Source organism: Oncorhynchus clarkii, chromosome 10 (genome assembly GCF_045791955.1).
Source record: "Oncorhynchus clarkii lewisi isolate Uvic-CL-2024 chromosome 10, UVic_Ocla_1.0, whole genome shotgun sequence".
Classification (NCBI taxonomy): domain Eukaryota; kingdom Metazoa; phylum Chordata; class Actinopteri; order Salmoniformes; family Salmonidae; genus Oncorhynchus; species Oncorhynchus clarkii.
Genome location: NC_092156.1, coordinates 27899464 through 27919271, shown reverse-complemented (window position 1 = coordinate 27919271; position 19808 = coordinate 27899464). Strand labels below are relative to the sequence as shown.

Here is a 19808-nt window from a genome sequence, read left to right as displayed (position 1 = left end):
TCTAATTGGTTGTCAAGCGTTTCCTGCTCTCTTCTCAACAAGCGGACCTTGAATATTTAATTTGTTGGAGCAGATACACAATCAGCCTTGAGCTGTCTTACACAGAACCTAAACCGGCAACTCACGTGCATAAATGTATTTTGTCCCCCTACACCAAACGCGATCACGACACGCAGGTTAAAATATCAAAACAAACTCTGAACCAATTATATTAATTTGGGGACAGGTCGGAAAGCTAGTTATTTTATCTGAAATGCACAAGGTCCTCTACTCCGACAATTAATCTTTCATGCAGGACTTGCAGCACAATCTGCGTGACTTCTATTTTACAGGCTGACCACACTGCTCACGTTGCAAAATAAATGTAGCAATCTGTTATGTTATTCAATTATTGCACCCACACTGCTCGTGCGCACCAACGAGCATGTGCGTTGCCAAGGGCTAAAATAGAAATCAGTTCTATTTCTGACGCAGATCGCATTGCAGGTCCTGCCTCTCCCATCTCCTCATGGGTTTATAGAAGCAGGTACCCACGTGCCATCTCCTCATTGGTTATACCCACGTGGGTGACTGAAAGACAGTGGCGGTAATGCATCTAATTTATAAAAGTTGCCAATCGCAATATAAAGTCAAGAGAAGAAAAAGCCTGGAAGGAAGAGAGATGACTAGAAACAATTTGGTTGACCGTTTTATGTGTGGATTAATTGGCAGAGTAGAGGACCTTGTGCATTTCAGGTAAAATAACAACTCAATGCTATATCCCAGGACAAATTAGCTAGCAAGTGCAAGCTAACTAGCTAAATTGCCATAAATTTTTAATGCTTTTCGACCTGTCCCAAAATTAATACAATTGGTTCAGAGTTTGTTTTGATATTTTAACCTGCCTGTGGTGACTGCATTTGGTGTGGGGGGACAAAATCAATTTATGCACGATGGCGCACGATGCGCACGCGCGCAGCCGGTTTGGGATCCGTGTTAGCCCTTGGCAACGCAGACGCTAGTTTGCGCCTCGAGCAGTGTGGGTGCAATTAATTCAATAATATTGATTTCAAAATGTATTTTGCAAAGCTGGCGGTGTAGTCAGCCTGTTACAGGATCAGTTGAACCTGGATGTAAATCGATTACATTTGATATATTTTGAAGTATTATGATGCATGCTATTCGAATATATATAATATAATGTGTACCATTTGCAAGATAATGACACAGCAAGAAAATGTGAGAAAGCAAAAAAGAGAGATAATCATGCCCTGCTATCAAAGGAATTCTAACCTTTTCTTGAGCAGGCTACAGTATTTGCGCTCCTCTCAGTTAACGTCCTTGGAAAACCCCTATCTGTATTGATTGTGTGGCCGTATAAACTACACCGCTTGAATGTCACGATGATTACGATGGAGCGAAATGAGGAGATTGATTGAATATATGATAGCTAGAAAGGGAGGAGACAGGTTGCCAAGGTGAATGTAGACTACGTTATTCGAGCCCTCATTACAAAATAGCGCTCGTAATTGCCGCTCGTCGTTCATGAAAGGCGATACCAAGGAACCAGAGGATGTTCGCGTGGAACGGAGGCGTAGCATCACTCACTGAATGGCTGCATGCTGTGGGGATGGAGAGGAAGTAATTTGCGCTCAAGGCAACAGAACAAATACTTTATGATATCTGTATTTACTTTATTGATAAATACATCCGAAACACCTTGGTTCACCTGTTTCTCTTGCTGTCATAAACTGTGAGCTCCATTTCAGGCCATTTCAATGGAACGGGGCGAGTACTGTCTCTGAGTTCAGTCCATCAGGATAACCTATCAGGACGCAAGGAGACGCACTGGCAGCAAAGGTAAACAACGAGTTGCATTCACATTTTCATGATCAGATGTTATGGAAATGGAAGCTGTATCTCACAACCTGACATTCATCAGGTGCGCATGCGAAATAAGTATTGTTTCAGGGGCGTCATGCACCCATTATTTTAGAGGGGGCTTGAAGTAGGCTACATGAAGATGGTGTGTGTGGGGGCACATAAGTAGAAGAATTTTTCAAACACATGAAACACATTTTTCCTGCCATCTAGATCCACAATCATTGTTCCTAATTCTATGTAAAAGCTATGTCTATTTTTCAACAGGTTATCTTAGCTAAAATGGTAGGACAAGCTACTCTATCTTGATTGATAGCCTGAAATGGCTTGATAACAATTATGGGGTTGGGAGATTGGGAACCTACACTATATATACAACCCTTCAAATGAGTGGATTTGGCTATTTCAGTCACACCCGTTGCTAATAGGTTTGGGAAGGTTGTATGCAAAATAAGCATAGGACAACCCCATATGGTTCTCAGAATGTTATGTGCTAGCTGAAGTGCTTAGCAATTCGTGATTTTTGAGGTTGGTTCAGTTTCTGTTCAATATATATATATATATTTTAAATATCACGGATTCCGTTTATTTAAAAATGAAATTAAGTGCACTATGCATTATGTTGTTTGAAAGCTGTAAAAACACAGAACAAAACAAAAGTCCCGTGATGGTAGTGACTGCCCATTACTGCTTATCACTCACTTAACCATAATTTATTCACATGATTTTACTTTAAGAAAATATTTAAGTCGTTGTGTATATTACATTTGTTTTATTTGATGACTTTATAATTTCATTCCAAGTCATCATCTCATCTCTATAGAGCTGCTGCCAGTGCTGTCTGACAAAAATAAATAAGGCATACTTTTATGACTGCTGAATACCAACTATCAACTATCAACTATCAACTATCAATCACTTAGATCATGTATTTCCATGTGAGCCATCTCGCGAAGCAACAGCTCCTTTCTATATCACCTCATGATCAAGCATTCTTCTCTATTCAGTAGAAGGCATAAAAGAAACTTGTAGTTGTAGTTAATTACCACGTTTTATGCACTAAACTATCTAGAATATTGGCCTGTTGGAAACTAAAACACCCTCTACTACATCGCACAGTTCAGGCTGGATCTGCTTTATCTCTAGAAAAACTGTGCGATGTGCACATCGAGCTCACAGAAAAAAACGAAACGAAATGGAATTCAAATAATTGAACCGACATTGGTTAATTAGTTGTTTAAAAAAACAAAAAATAACCAACATTTTGGTTAAACGCTCCGCACTAGCTATCTGGTAAGGATTAGCAGGATTGGGTCCCATTTAGCACCCATATAAAGGGCCCTGTTTTCCCAAAGAGATCTATGTACTGTTCTGATCCATCCTCTCTGATGTGTGAAACTGATACTCACCCTTTGAGGTCACCATCATAATGATGTTTGAACAGCTGAAATAATTTACTAGACAGGGCCGTGTCCATGTTTCTGATATTCCAGCGTCGTGTTTTGAAAATATTGCCTATTTCATAATTGATAATGATGGTCCCCTCCACCCTCTCTCCTCTCCCTGTTTGTTGAGCAGCGTAACGTCAGTAGTACTCCATAAAGGTGCTAAAATCCATCGTCTGGGGTTCAGCGCACCAGAGGGGGGACTCGGAACGCCTCGGAACCTCGCGGAACCCAGCGTGAGTGTGTGGAACCCCTGGGTCTGGCCCTGTGACCTGGAGGAGGCAGCTGTGGGACAGACTGGCACGTCACGTGGCGCTGCTCTGCCTGACCCCCTATCCAGGCCTCACCCCTCAGAAGGCCCACTCAGTCTGCCTGGTGAGGAGAGGAGCAGGCCCTCAACCTCAGTGGGAAGGAGGAGTAGTGCTCTGTGTTTTTTGTGATAAGAGTTTCCTAAGCGGTGATTTTTCAGGATACCTGGACGGTGGATGTGATTTAGACTATGAGTTTTGCAGTGAGACTGGAGTGAGAATGTAGAAGATCACCTTGTTTTACCTCTGAAGAACAACAGGATATCTGATTTGAAGTGACCTGCAAGCTGGAAAACAACTGAGAATACCTGGCCTTTGGACTAGAGAAGAGCCTCTGAGACAGTGCTGTTGTTGTGTGTGTGTGTGTGTGTGTAAGCACACTAGACACCCAGTCCTCAGAATCAGGGCTGTTCTGTCACACTGATATAAGAGGATTACAACTCAACAGAAGACCACACATTCAACCAAACTCCTCAGGAGACTGGAGCCCTATCTTTCTCTTGAATGTTTTCCCTTGTCTCCTCAGTGGCAGCCAGTGCTATTTGATTTAACGTATCTTCCCAAGTCCAGTTGGCTCCTCATTTCACGCACCTCGGTAGTTCCAAGTCAACTAGTTCCTCATCACCATGGTGATGTCCCAGGGCACGTACACCTTCCTGGCCTGTTTCGCTGGGTTCTGGTTGGTGTGGGCTCTCATCGTCATGCTGTGCTGCTTCTGTAGCTTTGTCCAGCGTCGTCTGAAGAGGAGGAGGGAGGAGAGGCTGAGGGAGCAGTGTCTAAGGGCCCTGGAGATGGAGTCACTGGAGTGCCTGGGCACTGCGGGGTTGGCTGGGTACCCTCCATCCAGAGAGCCCCTCCAGTTCTGCCCCCCGCTGACCCTCTCCCCACCGCTGCACATTCCCCGATCCCTCCCCCAGGGCAGCTGGGCCTCCCCACAAGGTAAGGTACTCATTCTGTAACACTACTTTTTTACTAGAATATTCTATCACACGCACGCACGCACGCACACACACACACACACACACACACACACACACACACACACTGGCCCGCTGCACAGGAACAGGAACAGGTGTGGAGGGTAAGATTGACTGAAGCTCAATTAGGGGGGGGGGGGGGGGTTGAGATTAGAGGTCGACCGATTAATCGGAATGGCCGATTAATTAGGGCTGCATTCAAGTCGGAAATCGGTATTTTTGGGCGCCGATTTGTCGATTATTTGTATTTTTTATACCTTTATTTAACTAGGCAAGTCAGTTAAGAACACATTCTTATTTTCAATGATGGCCTAGGAACGGTGGGTTAACTGCCTTGTTCAGGGGCAGAACGACAGATTTTTACCTTGTCAGCTCGGGGGATCCAATCTTGCGACCTTACAGTTAACTAGTCCAACGCAATAACGTCCTGCCTCTCTCTCGTTGCACTCCACAAGGAGACTGCCTGTTACGCGAATGCAGTAAGCCAAGGTAAGTTGCTAGCTAGCATTAAACTTATCTTATAAAAAACAATCAATCATAATCACTAGTTAACTACACATGGTTGATGATATTACTAGATATTATCTAGCGTGTCCTGCGTTGCATATAATCTGACTGAGCATACAAGCATACAAGTATCTAAGTATCTGACTGAGCGGGGGTAGGCAGAAGCAGGCGTGTAAACATTAATTCAAACAGCACTTTTGTGCGTTTTGCCAGCAGCTCTTCATTGTGCGTCAAGCATTGTGATGTTTATGACTTCAAGCCTATCAACTCCCGAGATGAGGCTGGTGTAACCAAAGTGAAATGGCTAGCTAGTTAGCGCGCGCTAATAGCGTTTCAAACGTCACTCGCTCTGAGCCTTGAGGTGGTTGTTTCCCTTGCTCTGCATGGGTAACGCTGCTTCGATGGTGGCTGTTGTCGTTGTGTTGCTGGTTCGAGCCCAGAGAGGGACGATAGCTATACTGTTACACTGGCAACACTAAAGTGCCTATAAGAACATCCAATAGTCAAAGGTTAATGAAATACAAATGTTATAGAGGGAAATAGTCCTGTAATTCCTATAATAACTACAACCTAAAACTTCTTACCTGGGAATATTGAAGACTCATGTTAAAAGTAACCACCAGCTTTCATATGTTCTGAGCAAGGAACTTAAACGTTAGCTTTCTTACATAGCACATATTGCACTTTTACTTTCTTCTCCAACACTTTGTTTTTGCATTATTTAAACCAAATTGAACATGTTTCATTATTTACTTGAGGCTAAATTGATTTTATTGATGTATTATATTAAGTTAAAATAAGTGTTCATTCAGTATTGTTGTAATTGTCATTATTACAAATAAATAAATAAAAAAATTGGCCAATTAATCGGTATCGGCCTTTTTGGTCCTCCAATAATCGGTATCGGTATCGTCGTTGAAAAATCATAATCGGTCGACCTCTAGTTGAGATGGGAGCCACATTTTTGTTGTTCACTGTAACTAATGGACAAAGTATATTGTATTGCATTGTATTGTAGAGAAGTCAGCCAGAGTTGATGTGGGCCATCATTCAAACAAAGAGATACCTCCCTGGCCACCAGTGCATATCCAAACTATGATAGCATATCATGACAATAAATTCCAATAACTATGTTGGTACTCTTTTGTCCATTATTTCATAGATAATATAATTATAGTCTTAGCTCAAAATATTACTATTCAATAGTAGTAGTCATTCATAAAGGGCACCATGCAGGGTTCAATATGGAACCATTTTAGTTCAGTCAAGAAGAAACTCTAGGGTTCTGATCAAAGATAAAATAATTCAATATAGAACTTTTAGGGGTTCCATATATGAAGCAAGCAATAGAAGCCTTTTTGGTTCTATAAGGAACCTTTTTCTCCAAGAGTGTATGCAACTCTTGACAGCTTTCACATATTGTCCCTTTCCAGTTCAATATGAACGCAACATAAATATACAAAGAGCATAACCCAGAAGACACCTGCAGTTTTCTGTACATTACAAGCTACAGCAGTGACAGCAGGGACTCTAAAGGCGTTTTGCTGTAGGCTTTCATCAGAGCTTTCTGCGTTCCTTTGTGGGTGACATTGTGACAGTTAGCGCTGTAGAGTAGGCAGTGCGTGGGCAGAGCGGTGACAGAGTTAGCAGCACAGCAGCCAGCGCAATGACAGACTGCTAGCAGCTCGACATTTAGTAGGCGCCAACAGCATAGCAGTCAGTCAGTGGAGTGAAAGGTAAGCTAGCCATTGAAATAGACAGAGAGCGAGCAAGCACAAAAGCCAGATAGAGGAACTCAGTACCAGGGCAGCAGGACAGGGTGGTTAAGGTGAACACCTTAAAGTAGGAGGAATCTGCTCATTGGGAAGACAGCCGCTTATAAAGGGAAAGGAAATTTGGATTTTTATTTATAAAGGCAAGTAAGTTAGGAACAAATTGTTATTTACAATGACGGCCTACCCTGGTCAAACCCAGACGACGCTGGGCCAATTGTGTGCCGCCCTATGGGACTCCCAATCACAGCTGGTTGTGATACAGCCTGGAATCAAACCAGGGTCTCTAGTGATGTCTCTAGTGATGCCTCTAGCACTGAGATGCAGTGCCTTTGACCACTCCGCCACTCGGGATCCCCTCCCCCAAATGACATAGCGCCAAGAAATAAAATGACCACAAAATGATTGATATTCAAGGCACAGCTTGTGTTCAGAAATGTAATTGAACAAGCTTCATTTACATTTTTAATTGCAATTTTCTCATGCTGAGATCCATCGGCCTGCAGCATTGGAGAGGGCATGTTCCAATAATACCTCCCACCCTGCACCCTGCAGCTGCTGCTGTGCTTACGTCATGTCCTTGGCGACAGTGGTGGGCCCCAGGGCCACTGAGGCTGAGATTAGCAATCATATCCTTAGGGGAGGTGGCTCCGCTCTGGGCTGTCCCTGAGCCGTGTCCCCCCTTTCACCACCCTCCACAGCCCTGCCACCCCTCTGCACTTGTTGGCCCTCTCTTTGTCCAGAGGCATTGCTGACACGGGAAACAAACATGACCACCTGGTCCATGAAACATTCCTCTCATCTCCCAGTGGAAATAGCTCCAGTGCTCTGGGCCTCTGTTGTTACTGTATCGAAGCTTGCTTAGTGTTTATTTATACATATAGAGGCTGGGGCTAATATTACAAAGGAGGCCAGAGCAGGGCGTTATGAACATGTGGTGGAAAAGGGATCATAACAACATTGGTGTAATTGGTTGTGGAGATGTAGACATACGCAGACAGCAGATCTAAACATTACTGCCACCACGATGACACTTCCAACACATGCTGTGGAGGATTTCCATATCAGATGTTCTATATCCTCAACATCAATTGGTTGTTGTGTTTTTAGTGAGCAGCAACATTTCTTCCAGTGGAAAAACACTGAAGTGCAAAGTGGTATCGCTCACTGCCTGGAATAAATAGTAGTATAGGCAGACTGTGGGTGTGCTTTGAAAGAAATGGAGGCTGGGAAATGGAGTTTATGATTAACCATGTTATCCATGTTATGACCATGTCTAAGCGCACACAAGTACCTCTCCCTTTACCAGGCTGGGTTTCCACACATTACTAGAGAAATGATAACACTAGAGGAAGTACTAGGTGTGGTTAGAGGCTCTAAGACAATCATGTGTTTAGCAGACGGTATTGCGGGTGTAGCGAAATTTCTTGTCTACGGACAATTCCTTCAACCTCACGGCTTGGTTTTTGCTCTAACATGCACTGTCAATTGTGGGACCTTATATAGACAGTTGTGTGCCTTTCCATATCATGTCCAATCAATTGAATTTACCACAGGTGGACTCCAATCAAGTTGTAGAGACAGCTCAAGGATGATCAATGGAAACAGGATGCACCTGAGCAAAATTTAAAGTCTGAAAGCAAAGGGTCTGAATACTTATGTAAATAAGGTATTTCTGTTTTTTATTTGTAATACATTTGCCAACATTTCTAAAAACCTGTTTTCACTTTGTCATTATTGGGTATTGTGTGTAGATTGATGAGGAACATGTTTTATTTAATCAATTTTAGAATAAGGACGTAACATAACAAAATGTGGAAAAAATCTACCCGCTCCTCTACTCCCACCTTTTCTGTTTCTCTGGGTTTTCTCTCTGTGAGCTGTAAAGGGATTGAAGACAGATGATTGTGCTTTAATACATCAGTAAATTAGCCTCCCACTTGTGGCTTGAGTGTTCCTGTCAGACAAATATCCCATTAATCTCTCTTCACACTGTGTGTGTGTGTGTGTGTGTGTGTGTGTGTGTGTGTGTGTGTGTGTGTGTGTGTGTGTGTGTGTGTGCGTGCGTGCGTGCGTGCGTGCGTGTGTGTGTGTGTGCGCATGCACGCTTGTGTGTGAAGCAATTTAGCACTATAAAAAAACTGTCAGAATTGAGTCATCAAAGAAGCCTTTACTGTAGGCCACTGTAGTAATCAATGGAATGCTCACCGCTCAACCTATGTTGATTCACAGTTTAAAGGCAAAGCTGTAAGTGTAGGACTTGGCAGTGGTATCAGTAACTCCAGATGTAAAGTCAGTCATTTGAGCTGACTGAGGCGTCGAAGGAGTTACATTAACATTATGTAATAGCCGGTCAGTTTACCAATGATGATCTCCCACACAACCCTGTCCACAGGAACCCTTACTGTGTCGATGGGAAAGGGGGAACTAATATACAAGTGTTTGTTTCTCCCCAGAGACGGACGTGTTTGGGAAGCCCCCCTGCTACGAGGAGGCTGTTCTGATGGAGGACCCCCCTCCTCCCTACTGTGAAGTGCTGGCTGACAGCCGGGGGGGCACCTACACCAAGCTCACCCCCCAGGCCTCCAGGCTGCAGCAGCAGGAGCCTGAGACCTCCAAGACTCCCCCTGTCACAGTGTTCTCTGAGCGTGGCTACTCCTCCTTGATCCGCCTGCCCACCGCCCGACGCTGGGACTCCCTGGGTCACCTGCTCTCCACAATGGACCTCAACCACAACAACTTCCCCACGGAGCCCCTCTCTCTGCAGGCCCAGGCCACCGTCACCATGCCCCGCGAGGGCCGGACTCACACACACCCAGAGCTAGGGCTGAGGAGTATCCATGGGCTCCAGGGGCTCAGGGGGCTAGAGCAGAGTTGTGGCTTGCCCACAGCCTTCCCTCTGCTGGGTCGCAGCACAGCCGTGTAGGCCTGACTAACCCTCCTGGAGGTGGGGGTCAGACTGGAGCTAAGGACACTTGGTTGAGGTGGAGAGGCGTTGGGTTGGGTTTGAGGAGTTGCATCTGGGTTGTAGAGTTGGACTAATGATGAAGAGGATAGAGGAGGAGAAATGTCCTTCAGACTCCCAGCAGCCAGAGGTGTTGACAGAGTGAGATGGGACACCCTTTCTAAAGATGGTCTCTCTTCCCAGCCTTCCTCTCATCCTACCTCCATTATCTGTCTCTCTCTCTCCCTCCATTCTTTCTATTCTCTATATCTCTGTAGTTGTGTTGATCTCTCTCTATTCTCTGCAGCGTCGCAGCCTGATGCAGATTAGCTATTATATGAGTCTGCTGTTGCCATAGCTCCCTGGAACTGTCTGTTGCCCATGACACCTTGGGCCCCTAGCGACCTCTCCTCCTCGCCGAGTTTCTAAAGACATTTTCATAGCCTTTCTTTTGTATGACTGCAGGTTGAAAGAGGGGGAACTCTTTAATGACCTGCAGTAGCTCTGTGTTGCTGTTTCTCTTGATGTATAGTATGTACAGTGAAGGACCAAGAAATACATGTTGGGGCATTCAGCCCAAGTAACTATCGCCCTGCTCGGAGCATTGCAATGTGCAATGGAAACTCTGTTTTGTATTGAAAAAGCTCTTCTTCAGCATTACTGTCATATCTTCAAGATGTTCTGAAGTGGACTATGAATATCAATTTGATAACCCCCAGCTGGGGATTGTTGCTCCTCAGTGTACAGCAACTGCGTGTGTGCGTATGTGTGTGCCTGCGTGTGTCTGTCTGTGTGTGTGTGTATGTGGTTGCTATCTGTCCACGAGGGAAGTGTTTTATCAAGATTGTGATTGTGAATCCATTTCTTTCTTTCTCTCCCTCCGTCATTATCCCTCTGTCTTACTCTCAAGCTACTCATCAGGCTAGATGTCGCTGGGAGACGCTCTCCTTCGCATTGCCATGGTGGTGCTACAGTACATATAGCAGACACCATCACAGAAAATGGCATCTGTCATGGTAGAAAAACAAAGCTATCACCATGCACCAAGCAATTGCAGAGATGGGATTTCTGTTCCTTTTCCTGATTTAAAAAAAAAGTTTATTCAGCTATGAAATGCTTTTGCAGGGGGAATGGAATCTATCCAATCCTGACCTCCCTTACTACCCTGTTAAGCCTATTAGGAACAGTGTTACCACCAAGGTCCACCGCTTTGTTATTAGCTGTTATGTAACCCAATTCAATCACATTACATAATCCACTGAAATTAATGGAGTATTTGATGGCCTGGGCTTACTTGGCAGTACCCTTGAGATGCTCGGACAAATTAGGAAGCTTGTCAGTGCAAAGCTGAAGTGCTGTCCTCAAGGAGCTTATATAAATGTAGAGATAGGGAACATACAGTACCCAACGCCAGGAGAGAGAGAGATGAGAGGGAGGGGGAGAGAATGAGAGAACTACTTGAGGCCATGAGATAATGTTATTATTGAGAGGTAAAAAGTATTTCAGTTTGAATCTATACAGACAATGTCACAGTTTGTCCTGGGTTCTATTGATATATTACGGTAGTTTGTTGTTCTGTGTAACATAGCATTGATGCTGTAACGGCTCTCGTCGAAAGGAGTGGACCAAAGCACAGCGTGCAAAGTGTTCATGATTATTTTATTTCAAAAAACACACAAACAAAATAACAAACGTGAAAACGAAAGCGCACAGTTCTGTCAGGCAGAAACACTAAACAGAAAACAAGATCCCACAAAACCCAAAAGGAAAATGACAACTCATATGTGATCCCCAATCAGAGACAACGATAGACAGCTGCCTCTGATTGGGAAACACACACACAACACACACACACACACACACACACACACACACACACACACACACGGCCAAAAACAAAGAAATAGAAAACATAGACTTTTCCACCCGACTCACACCCTGACCTAACCAAACATAGAAACACGCCCACACGCCCAGGTCAGGGCGTGACAGATGCTGATATTTAAGATATTTTTTACCAAAAGTATAGTCTACAGCAGATATTCCCAAACTGGGGCAATGCTGTCGGGGGTACGCCAAATAAAAATGTGTTTTGCATTTTATTTAAATACATTTAAAAAATACATTTTTCTTCACATTTTCAAACAGTCCAACTTGGCTATATATTTGGGTGAGGTTTATTTATCGCCTGAGTAGCCTCGTTACACTGTCAGAAATAAAATTTAACCATCTAGTGTTAAGCGAAATAACAACACAATGTCAAATACAGGTAGCCTAGTCAAATAATTAACATCCAATCACATTAACCATTACTCTCTCGCGGGAATTCCACTATGTAGCCAAACGTAGCTGCTGCTCATTCCGTTTGCTCGAAAATTGATAAATGGTTAAAAAGAGTAAGGCCCTCGTCCATAGAGACACGTGCCAGCTCTACTGGTAGTACTGCTACTACCAGCAGTACTACACCTGCACCTGTCGACGACAAGTTGTTCTGCTTCCACGAGCACATCCAATGCTAGCATCAGTAATTCTACATTTGTTGTTAGCCCAGCTAGCATGGACACTGACAGTTGTGAATCTGATGCAGCCGAAGAGCTACTGCCCCCTTACCTAGGAAAGCACCGAACAACAGACAGGGACATTGGACCATCAAAGAGGCACAAATAAGATGAGAATTACATTGGTTTGAGGTTCACTTATATTGGGAGTAGCCACAGTGTGTTATATGTGCAAAAGTACTATCTCACAACTCGATTAAACCTTCACTCTTGCGAAGACATTTAGAAACAAAACATGGCCATTTTAAAAATAAGCCACAGGAGTTTTTTTGAGCGAGAATTAAGATGACTTTTAAGTATTAAGACATGTATAAAAGCAACAGACACCATTAATAAGAAGGGGCTAGAAGCATCTTAAATGGTGAGCTACCGAGTGGCTAGGACAGGCAAGCCCCATACTATTGTGGAGGACTTCATTCCTGCTGCCCCAGATATGGCTGGGACAATGCTGGGGGAAAAGGCCCAAAAAACTATACAGACAAGGTCTTCATCAAACAACACTGTTTCACGACGCATCAGTGACATGGCAGGAGATGTTCTGAAATAATTACTGCTTTGCATCCAAGCCAGTGAATTCTAGGAGCCTGGCACAGCTCCTGGTATGTGTCAGCTCCTGGTATGGGGGTTCAATAAAGGAAGACATCCTCTTCTGCAAACCACTGGAAATCAGGACAACAGGAGAGGATATTTTTAAAGTACTGGACAGCTTTGTGACACAAATGGACTTTGGTGGTCAAGATGTGTTGGTATCTGTAAAGATGGCGCAAAAGCTAAGACAGGGAGACATAGTGGAGTGGTAATGCGCGTGCAAGCAGTGGCTCCCGACGCCACTCGGGTACAATGCAGCATCCACCGAGAGGCTCTTGCTGCCAAAGGAATGCCTGACAGCTTGAAATACGTTTTGGACACTACAGTGAAAATGGTTAACTTTGTTAAAGCAAGGCCCCTGAACTCTTGTGTATTTTCTGCACTATGCAATGGTATGGGCATCGACCATATAACGCTTTTACAACATACAGAAGTGCACTGGTTATCAAGGGGCAAAGTATTGACAGCTGAATGTTGAATGTTTGAAGGGGTAAAGGACTATAAAAAGTTTGGGAACCACTGATCTACAGTATATAGAAAATTGCATTGAGACAATCATTTGAATAACTTACATGCTTTTCTTTTTCAGAACAATCAAAACAAACAAGTGAAGCTGATTATCATGGCTCCTGAATGTACTAATTCATGCTTTAAGTGTAACTGAAAATGAACACTATTTAATTTGATGTGTTTCTATCCATGCTTGAAGTAATGTTGAATATTATTTTGACAAAGGTTTTGTCTGTTTAATCACACATCTTGTCACATACAGTACTCTATATTAACTGACAATTGCCTCCCTGAGCTGTCATGCATCGATTCCAGTTTATTTCATTGTACCACGTTTGTTTTGTTTGTGCTGTTTTTATGTTCTGTCTTTCCTCTCCCCCGCAACAGGCGAAGGAAAAGACAGAGGTGTATGCCACTGTCCTCCATCCTCCAGTGGCATACGTGTTGCTAGGTAACCACCAGGCCAGAGCTCTAGCTAGCTAGTCTGTTTAGAGTGCAAGGAAACATCAGCTGTGTGGCCAGTCAGAGCATACTCATTCAGAGCACATTGGGGATGGTGCCATGGCTAGGATACATGGCGTCTATCTACTAGTGTAGGACTGGGACTGTCAGTAGTGTCTGACGACTGACATCCACAGGGTTTCCCTTCCCAGGGCTCGCTAAACACAGTTGGAACTGGAACTTTCTGTCTAGCTGTCAATGTGACAGCCATTTTGAGGAAATTGATAAAATGCCCTGAGGGAGTGGACCGTTCCTCCAATATTGGATTGACATCATTGTGGGAGATCCATCATTTGAGGATATATCCAAATACCATCCAAGGGAGCATATCTGTTCAGATAGGCTACAGATTGATTTGACCTAAAGCAAGAAATGGCCCTGCTATACTATGGACTCTCAGTGACTGACATCCCACACATACTGTGAATATACAAACTGTTTTGCTGTGAATGAATGTACATACAACATGTAGCATGCAAAGTATTCTCGATACGTCTGACTGTTAGTCACTCCTACATCTGCTGCTACTACTGTACTGTATGGATGTGTAAATAATTGCACTCTATTCCCTATATAGTGCACTGCTTTTGATCAGGGCCCATATAGGCATTACAGTGCCTCCCAAAAGTATTCATACCCCTTGACTTATTCCACAATTTGTTGTGTTACAGCCTGAATTCAAAACAGATTAAATAAATACAAATCTCACCCATCTACACACAATACCCCATGATAATGACAAAGTGAAAACATGTTTTTTGAAATGTATTGAAAATAAGATACAGAAATATCAAATTGACATAAGTATTCAACACTTTGTAGAAGCAAATTTGGCATCGATTGCAGCTGTGAGTCTTTCTGGGTAAGTCTCTAAGAGCTTTGCACACCTGGATTGTACAATATTTGCACATTATTTAAGTCAAAAGTGTATCTAAGCCACTCGGGAACATTCAATGTCGTCTTGGTAAGAAACTCCGGTATATATTTGACCTTGTGTTTTAGGTTATTGTCTCGCTAAAAGGTGAATTTATCTCCCACTGCCTGTTGGAAAGCAGACTGAGGAAGGTTTTCCTCTAAGATTTTGCCTGTGCTTACTTAGCTCTATTTATTTTTTATTTTATTTTTTAAACTCCCTAGTCCTTACCATTGACAAGCATACCCATAACATGATGCAACCACCATGCTTGAAAACATGAAGACTGGTACTCAGTGATGTGTTGTGTTGGATTTGCTCCAAACATATTGCTTTGTATTCAGGACATAAAGTTCATTTCTTTGCCACATTTTTATTGTTTTACTTTAGTGCCTTGCAAACAGGATGCATATTTTGCTATATTTTTATTCTGTACAGGCTTCCTCCTTTTCAGTCTGTCATTTACGTTGGTATTGTGGAGTGACTACAATGTTGTTGATCCATCCTCAGTTTTCTATCATAGCCATGAAACTCTGTAACTGTTTTAAAGACACCACTGGCCTCATGGTGAAATACCTGAGTGGTTTCCTTCCTCCCCGGCAACTGAGTTAGGAAGGATGCCTGTATCATTGTAGTGACTGGGATATTAACTACTTCACCATGCTCAAAGGGATATTCAATGTCTGCCTTTTTTAAATCCATCTACCAATAGGTGCCCTTTTTTGCGTGGCATTGGAAAAACCTCACTGGACTTTGTGGCTGAATCTGTGTTTGAAAGTCACTGCTCGACTGAGGGACCTTACAGATAATTGTAGGTATGAGGTTGTATCGATGTGCACTGAGAGTCGGGAAGCAAGTTCAGGGAGTGTTTTAATCAAATAAATGGAACATAATACAAACCAAGAAACACTAACAGCACACAGACATGAAACTGAAACAGAAACAAAGCCTGGCGAAGGAACCAAAGGGAGTGACATATATAGGGAAGGTAATCAGGGAAGTGATGGAGTCCAGGTGGGTCTGATGACGCACAGGTGCGTGTAACAATGATGACAGGTGTGAGCAGCCTGGTGACCTAGAGGCCAGAGAGGGAGCACACGTGACAGAGGTACAGAGATGTAGGTAGTTATTCAAAAATCATGTTAAACACTATTATTGCACACAGAGTGAGTCCATGTAACTTATGTGACTTGTTAAGCAAATGAATTGAATATTTATTGACAAATGTTTTATTAATTGTGCCATAAACAAAGTTAACTTCCCACAAACAAAGCAGGGAAAAAGGGCTACCTAAGTAAGGTTCCCAATCAGAGACAACGATAGACAGCTGTCCCTGATTGAGAACCATACCCGGCCAAAACATAGAAACACCAAATCATAGAAAACTAAACATAGAATGCCCACCCCAAATCACACCCTGACCAAACCAAATAGAGACATTAAAAGGCTGGTCCCCAGTGGGAATCAATCCCACTACCCTGGCATTGCAAGCACCATGCTCTGCCAGCTGAGCCACACAGGACCATACCTGGACTATTACTAAGTCAACAGTGCCAACATCTCTTGAATAAAATATAGATTAAAACAAACATGACAAGTGGCAGTGACAGACTTTTAATTTTGTTGGATGTTTTGTGTTCATTTCTGCTTTGAATGACTGAGATATTTGTTTGCCGAGAAAGCTTTGAAATGCATCAGTGAGCGGCCTGGAGCAATCCAGTACTTCAAGATGATAAATGATATGATCAATATAAAGAAAGTGCACTTCTATCCTACAATATAATGAATGATATGAGATTCTCTGACCAAGATGGCCGTCGTTTTAGTCATGTTGCCGGGATGTCAATGTTCGTTTTAGTGTTCGATATAATTCCATGATGCTAGCACTTCATGATACTATTGAAGTATTCAAGGATGCATTAGATTGGGGTGATACAGCCACAAGAAAAACGGTCAAATCAAAAACACTCTGAAGTCATCATTTGGAGGTTTTTAAGTCTTTTATTAACATACATCAGCACTTAGCATGTCACAAAAGATCTTGTGCTTATTTAAAAAACAGAGCGTGTGAGAAGCGGATGGAAAAGAGGGAAGATAAATAAAATATGTTTTAAATGAAAAGAGAGAGATAAGACAAGGAACAGCTAAGCCTTGCTTTGGGGCAAAGAGGGGTAGTAGTAGTAGAGTAGTAGTATAGTAGTAGTAGTCTCCTAGTAGTGTGATCGGGAGAGAATAATAATTACTACCCAGGAGGTTATCAGGGTGAAGAAGTATATATTGAAATCATGTAGAAAGGGTGTCAGTTACTGCTAAAGATGCGGGTTGGTCGGCTCTTACTAAGCATGATTTGATTCTCATATACAGAAAAAGGCTGGTAGGGATATGGAATCACATTTCATATTTCGCTTCAAAGAAACTTTATTTAAACATCTCATTCAATCCCACAACAAGCCTAAATTCAAAGTGCCATAATCATAAGGGCAAAGTGTTAGACGTTCATTAGTTGTAGTTGTGTATTTCTAAAAAACAAACGCTATTTACAGGACAAAATACTAGATTGGTTTATTTTCTTATTGCTTGTTGGTTCCCACTCAGAATTCTGTGGTAAGAGCACATAGCTATAACAACATATACCTGCTATAGAACTGTTCTATATCTATGGGTAAGAATGCCTGGATTGATATAGAATCAGATCTAAGGAGTAGCATCTCAGGAATGAAACTATAGCCGTGAACAGTAATGATAAGAAACCTCCTGTAGATGAAATAAAGGAAGACTGGTCTATAAGCCATGTGGAGAGGGTTACATAAAGAAGCTAGAACCTGTTTCTAAACATTACAGCAATAATACCGTTTAAAACCAGGCTTGATGATCAAAAGCATTTAGAAGGGCTCCTGGCAAAACTAATCCACCGGAATGGTTCTCATTTAGACTGTTTACAGTGAAATCAGAACCGAGATAACTGGGTGAGAGAATGAGATCTGTGCAAAAATAACACAGAGGTAGTCCAACAGTAGAATTACAATAGTACACAAAACGGTGCTGAGGCCATCTAGGGACGTGCATGTGAACGACATCATTTTAAAAGAAGGACGAGGAAAATAAATACACATGGAAAGCAAAAGGGTGCATTTGTGTCATCTACTGCAAATAAGGTGTAGTGTTACAAAGCAGAGACTACTATAGCAGCTCTAGAACCACCTTAGCACAAGACACACTGTTCCGTTCATAGTGCCACAATGTGTGACGAACGTCCTCATTCCCATCTGAGTGCTCTAGATACAGTCATTGCCTAGTTAACACTGAAGACAAAACAAGAGACTACCGCTATTGCCATGATTCAAAGATCCTGAATGTCAATTTATAGAACACTTCTAATAGGTAGAAAAATCATACTTATTTTCCCCATGTCAGATTTTCTGCTGGGAGAGATGCCAACCAACACAACGATAACAAACTACAATAGATATTCCGTTTCAAAGTGACTTGGTACAGCACAAAACAAGTATTTCGTTATACCTCCCTTGTGTGTATCAGGGTCTTACTATGGGGTAGTACAACGGTACTGCTATCCCAGCCTGTAGTCTGATGTCCGCCACGCCTTCATCTGCCCCCTCCCCATTGCCCCATGGACAAACTGAAACATCAAAGACTACAGGATTACACTAGGCACCACTCCTCTCTGATCCCACTCTCCCTCCTTCCCACCAGGCACCAGTCCTCTCTGATCCCACTCTCCCTCCTTCCCACCAGGCACCACTCCTCTCTGATCCCACTCTCCCTCCTTCCCACCAGGCACCACTCCTCTCTGATCCTACTCTCCCTCCTTCCCACCAGGCACCACTCCTCTCTGATCCCACTCTCCCTCCTTCCCAACAGGCACCACTCCTCTCTGATCCCACTCTCCCTCCTTCCCACCAGGCACCATTCCTCTCTGATCCCACTCTCCCTCCTTCCCACCAGGCACCACTCCTCTCTGATCCCACTCTCCCTCCTTCCCACCAGGCACCACTCCTCTCTGATCCCACTCTCCCTCCTTCCCACCAGGCACCACTCCTCTCTGATCCCACTCTCCCTCCTTCCCACCAGGCACCACTCCTCTCTGATCCCACTCTCCCTCCTTCCCACCAGACACCACTCCCACTTTTATCCCCAACTACTGTAGCTACCCAGAAAGAGGGAGAATGGAGGGGGAGGGTTGCTATACATTCTAATAGGCTACCTGTCTGGTACAGGGTGTTTAGTCTGCTGTAGAAGACACATACATTCTGAAGAAAGTATTCCCCCACTCCCCACTATTTACTCCGCATAGCAAAAAAAGGAGAAATCAAAGAAAGAAAAAAAAACACAAAACCAAGAGCTCATTATTAAACCATTAGCATCTTTAACAATAACTCAAAAACCTTTTCTGTGGCTAACATCAGTTTTTTCCCCTTCTAGAACATTTTTCATTTTTTTTTTATGCAAGACTTGTTGTTATTATTACTTTTAAAAAAGTCTGTTTCGTTGTTGATGATGCGTAGTTCCTGCTTCCCACCCCCGGACCGGACTACTTCGCCATGGTCTAGTCGCTGTCTTCCATTACAGGGTCTGTGTCCCAGCATGTGATGTCGATCTCTGTACACACGCACAGGGCATAGATAAACATCCAGAAATACACTTGGTCAATGTTTGAAAAAACAAAAACAAACACACACACAAACTTTAATCTTTTTATCCAGGGTGTCTTACAATATGTCAAATAAATGGGCAGAAACAACCACATACTATAACAATCAGCATCATAAGTCAGACTGTCTTCAAAAATAAGTGTGACAGCAGTTCTTGAATAGAATAGTAACAACAACATGATTAGCCAAGCTGGTGATTGTTAAGGTACCATTTGTAAAGGGTTTATAAAGAGTTTATAATGATGTCGTTAATGG

At 43.0% G+C, this 19808-nt stretch overlaps 2 protein-coding genes across 6 annotated transcripts in view; one reads left to right on the top strand and one right to left on the bottom strand.

Moving 5' to 3' along the window:
- The first annotated feature begins 4239 nt into the window (after positions 1-4239).
- Positions 4240-9795, top strand: LOC139419495 (proline-rich protein 7-like). Its single transcript, XM_071169450.1, has 2 exons — positions 4240-4552; positions 9326-9795. The coding sequence occupies exons 1-2, from the start codon at positions 4240-4242 to the stop codon at positions 9793-9795; spliced, it is 783 nt and encodes a 260-aa protein (XP_071025551.1).
- Positions 9796-16864: 7069 nt separating this feature from the next.
- The window catches only part of LOC139418222 (drebrin-like), a 124731-nt gene continuing 121787 nt past the window's right edge, over positions 16865-19808 (bottom strand). For 3 of the 5 annotated variants that reach the window (XM_071167512.1, XM_071167509.1, XM_071167511.1), the window contains one exon: positions 19328-19500. In XM_071167512.1, coding sequence (XP_071023613.1) covers positions 19448-19500 — 53 coding nt within the window. In that variant the 3' untranslated portion in view covers positions 19328-19447. Of the gene's footprint in view, positions 19501-19808 lie in introns of all 5 variants that reach the window. The other 2 variants (XR_011635285.1, XM_071167510.1) reach the window with 2 other exon arrangements.

Coding starts and splice junctions, on each gene's coding strand:
- LOC139419495 (XM_071169450.1), top strand. CDS start 4,240: ATGGTGATGTCCCAGGGCACGTACACCTTCCTGGCCTGTTTCGCTGGG. Junction 4,553..9,325: donor CAGCTGGGCCTCCCCACAAG/GTAAGGTACTCA, acceptor GTTTCTCCCCAG/AGACGGACGTGTTTGGGAAG.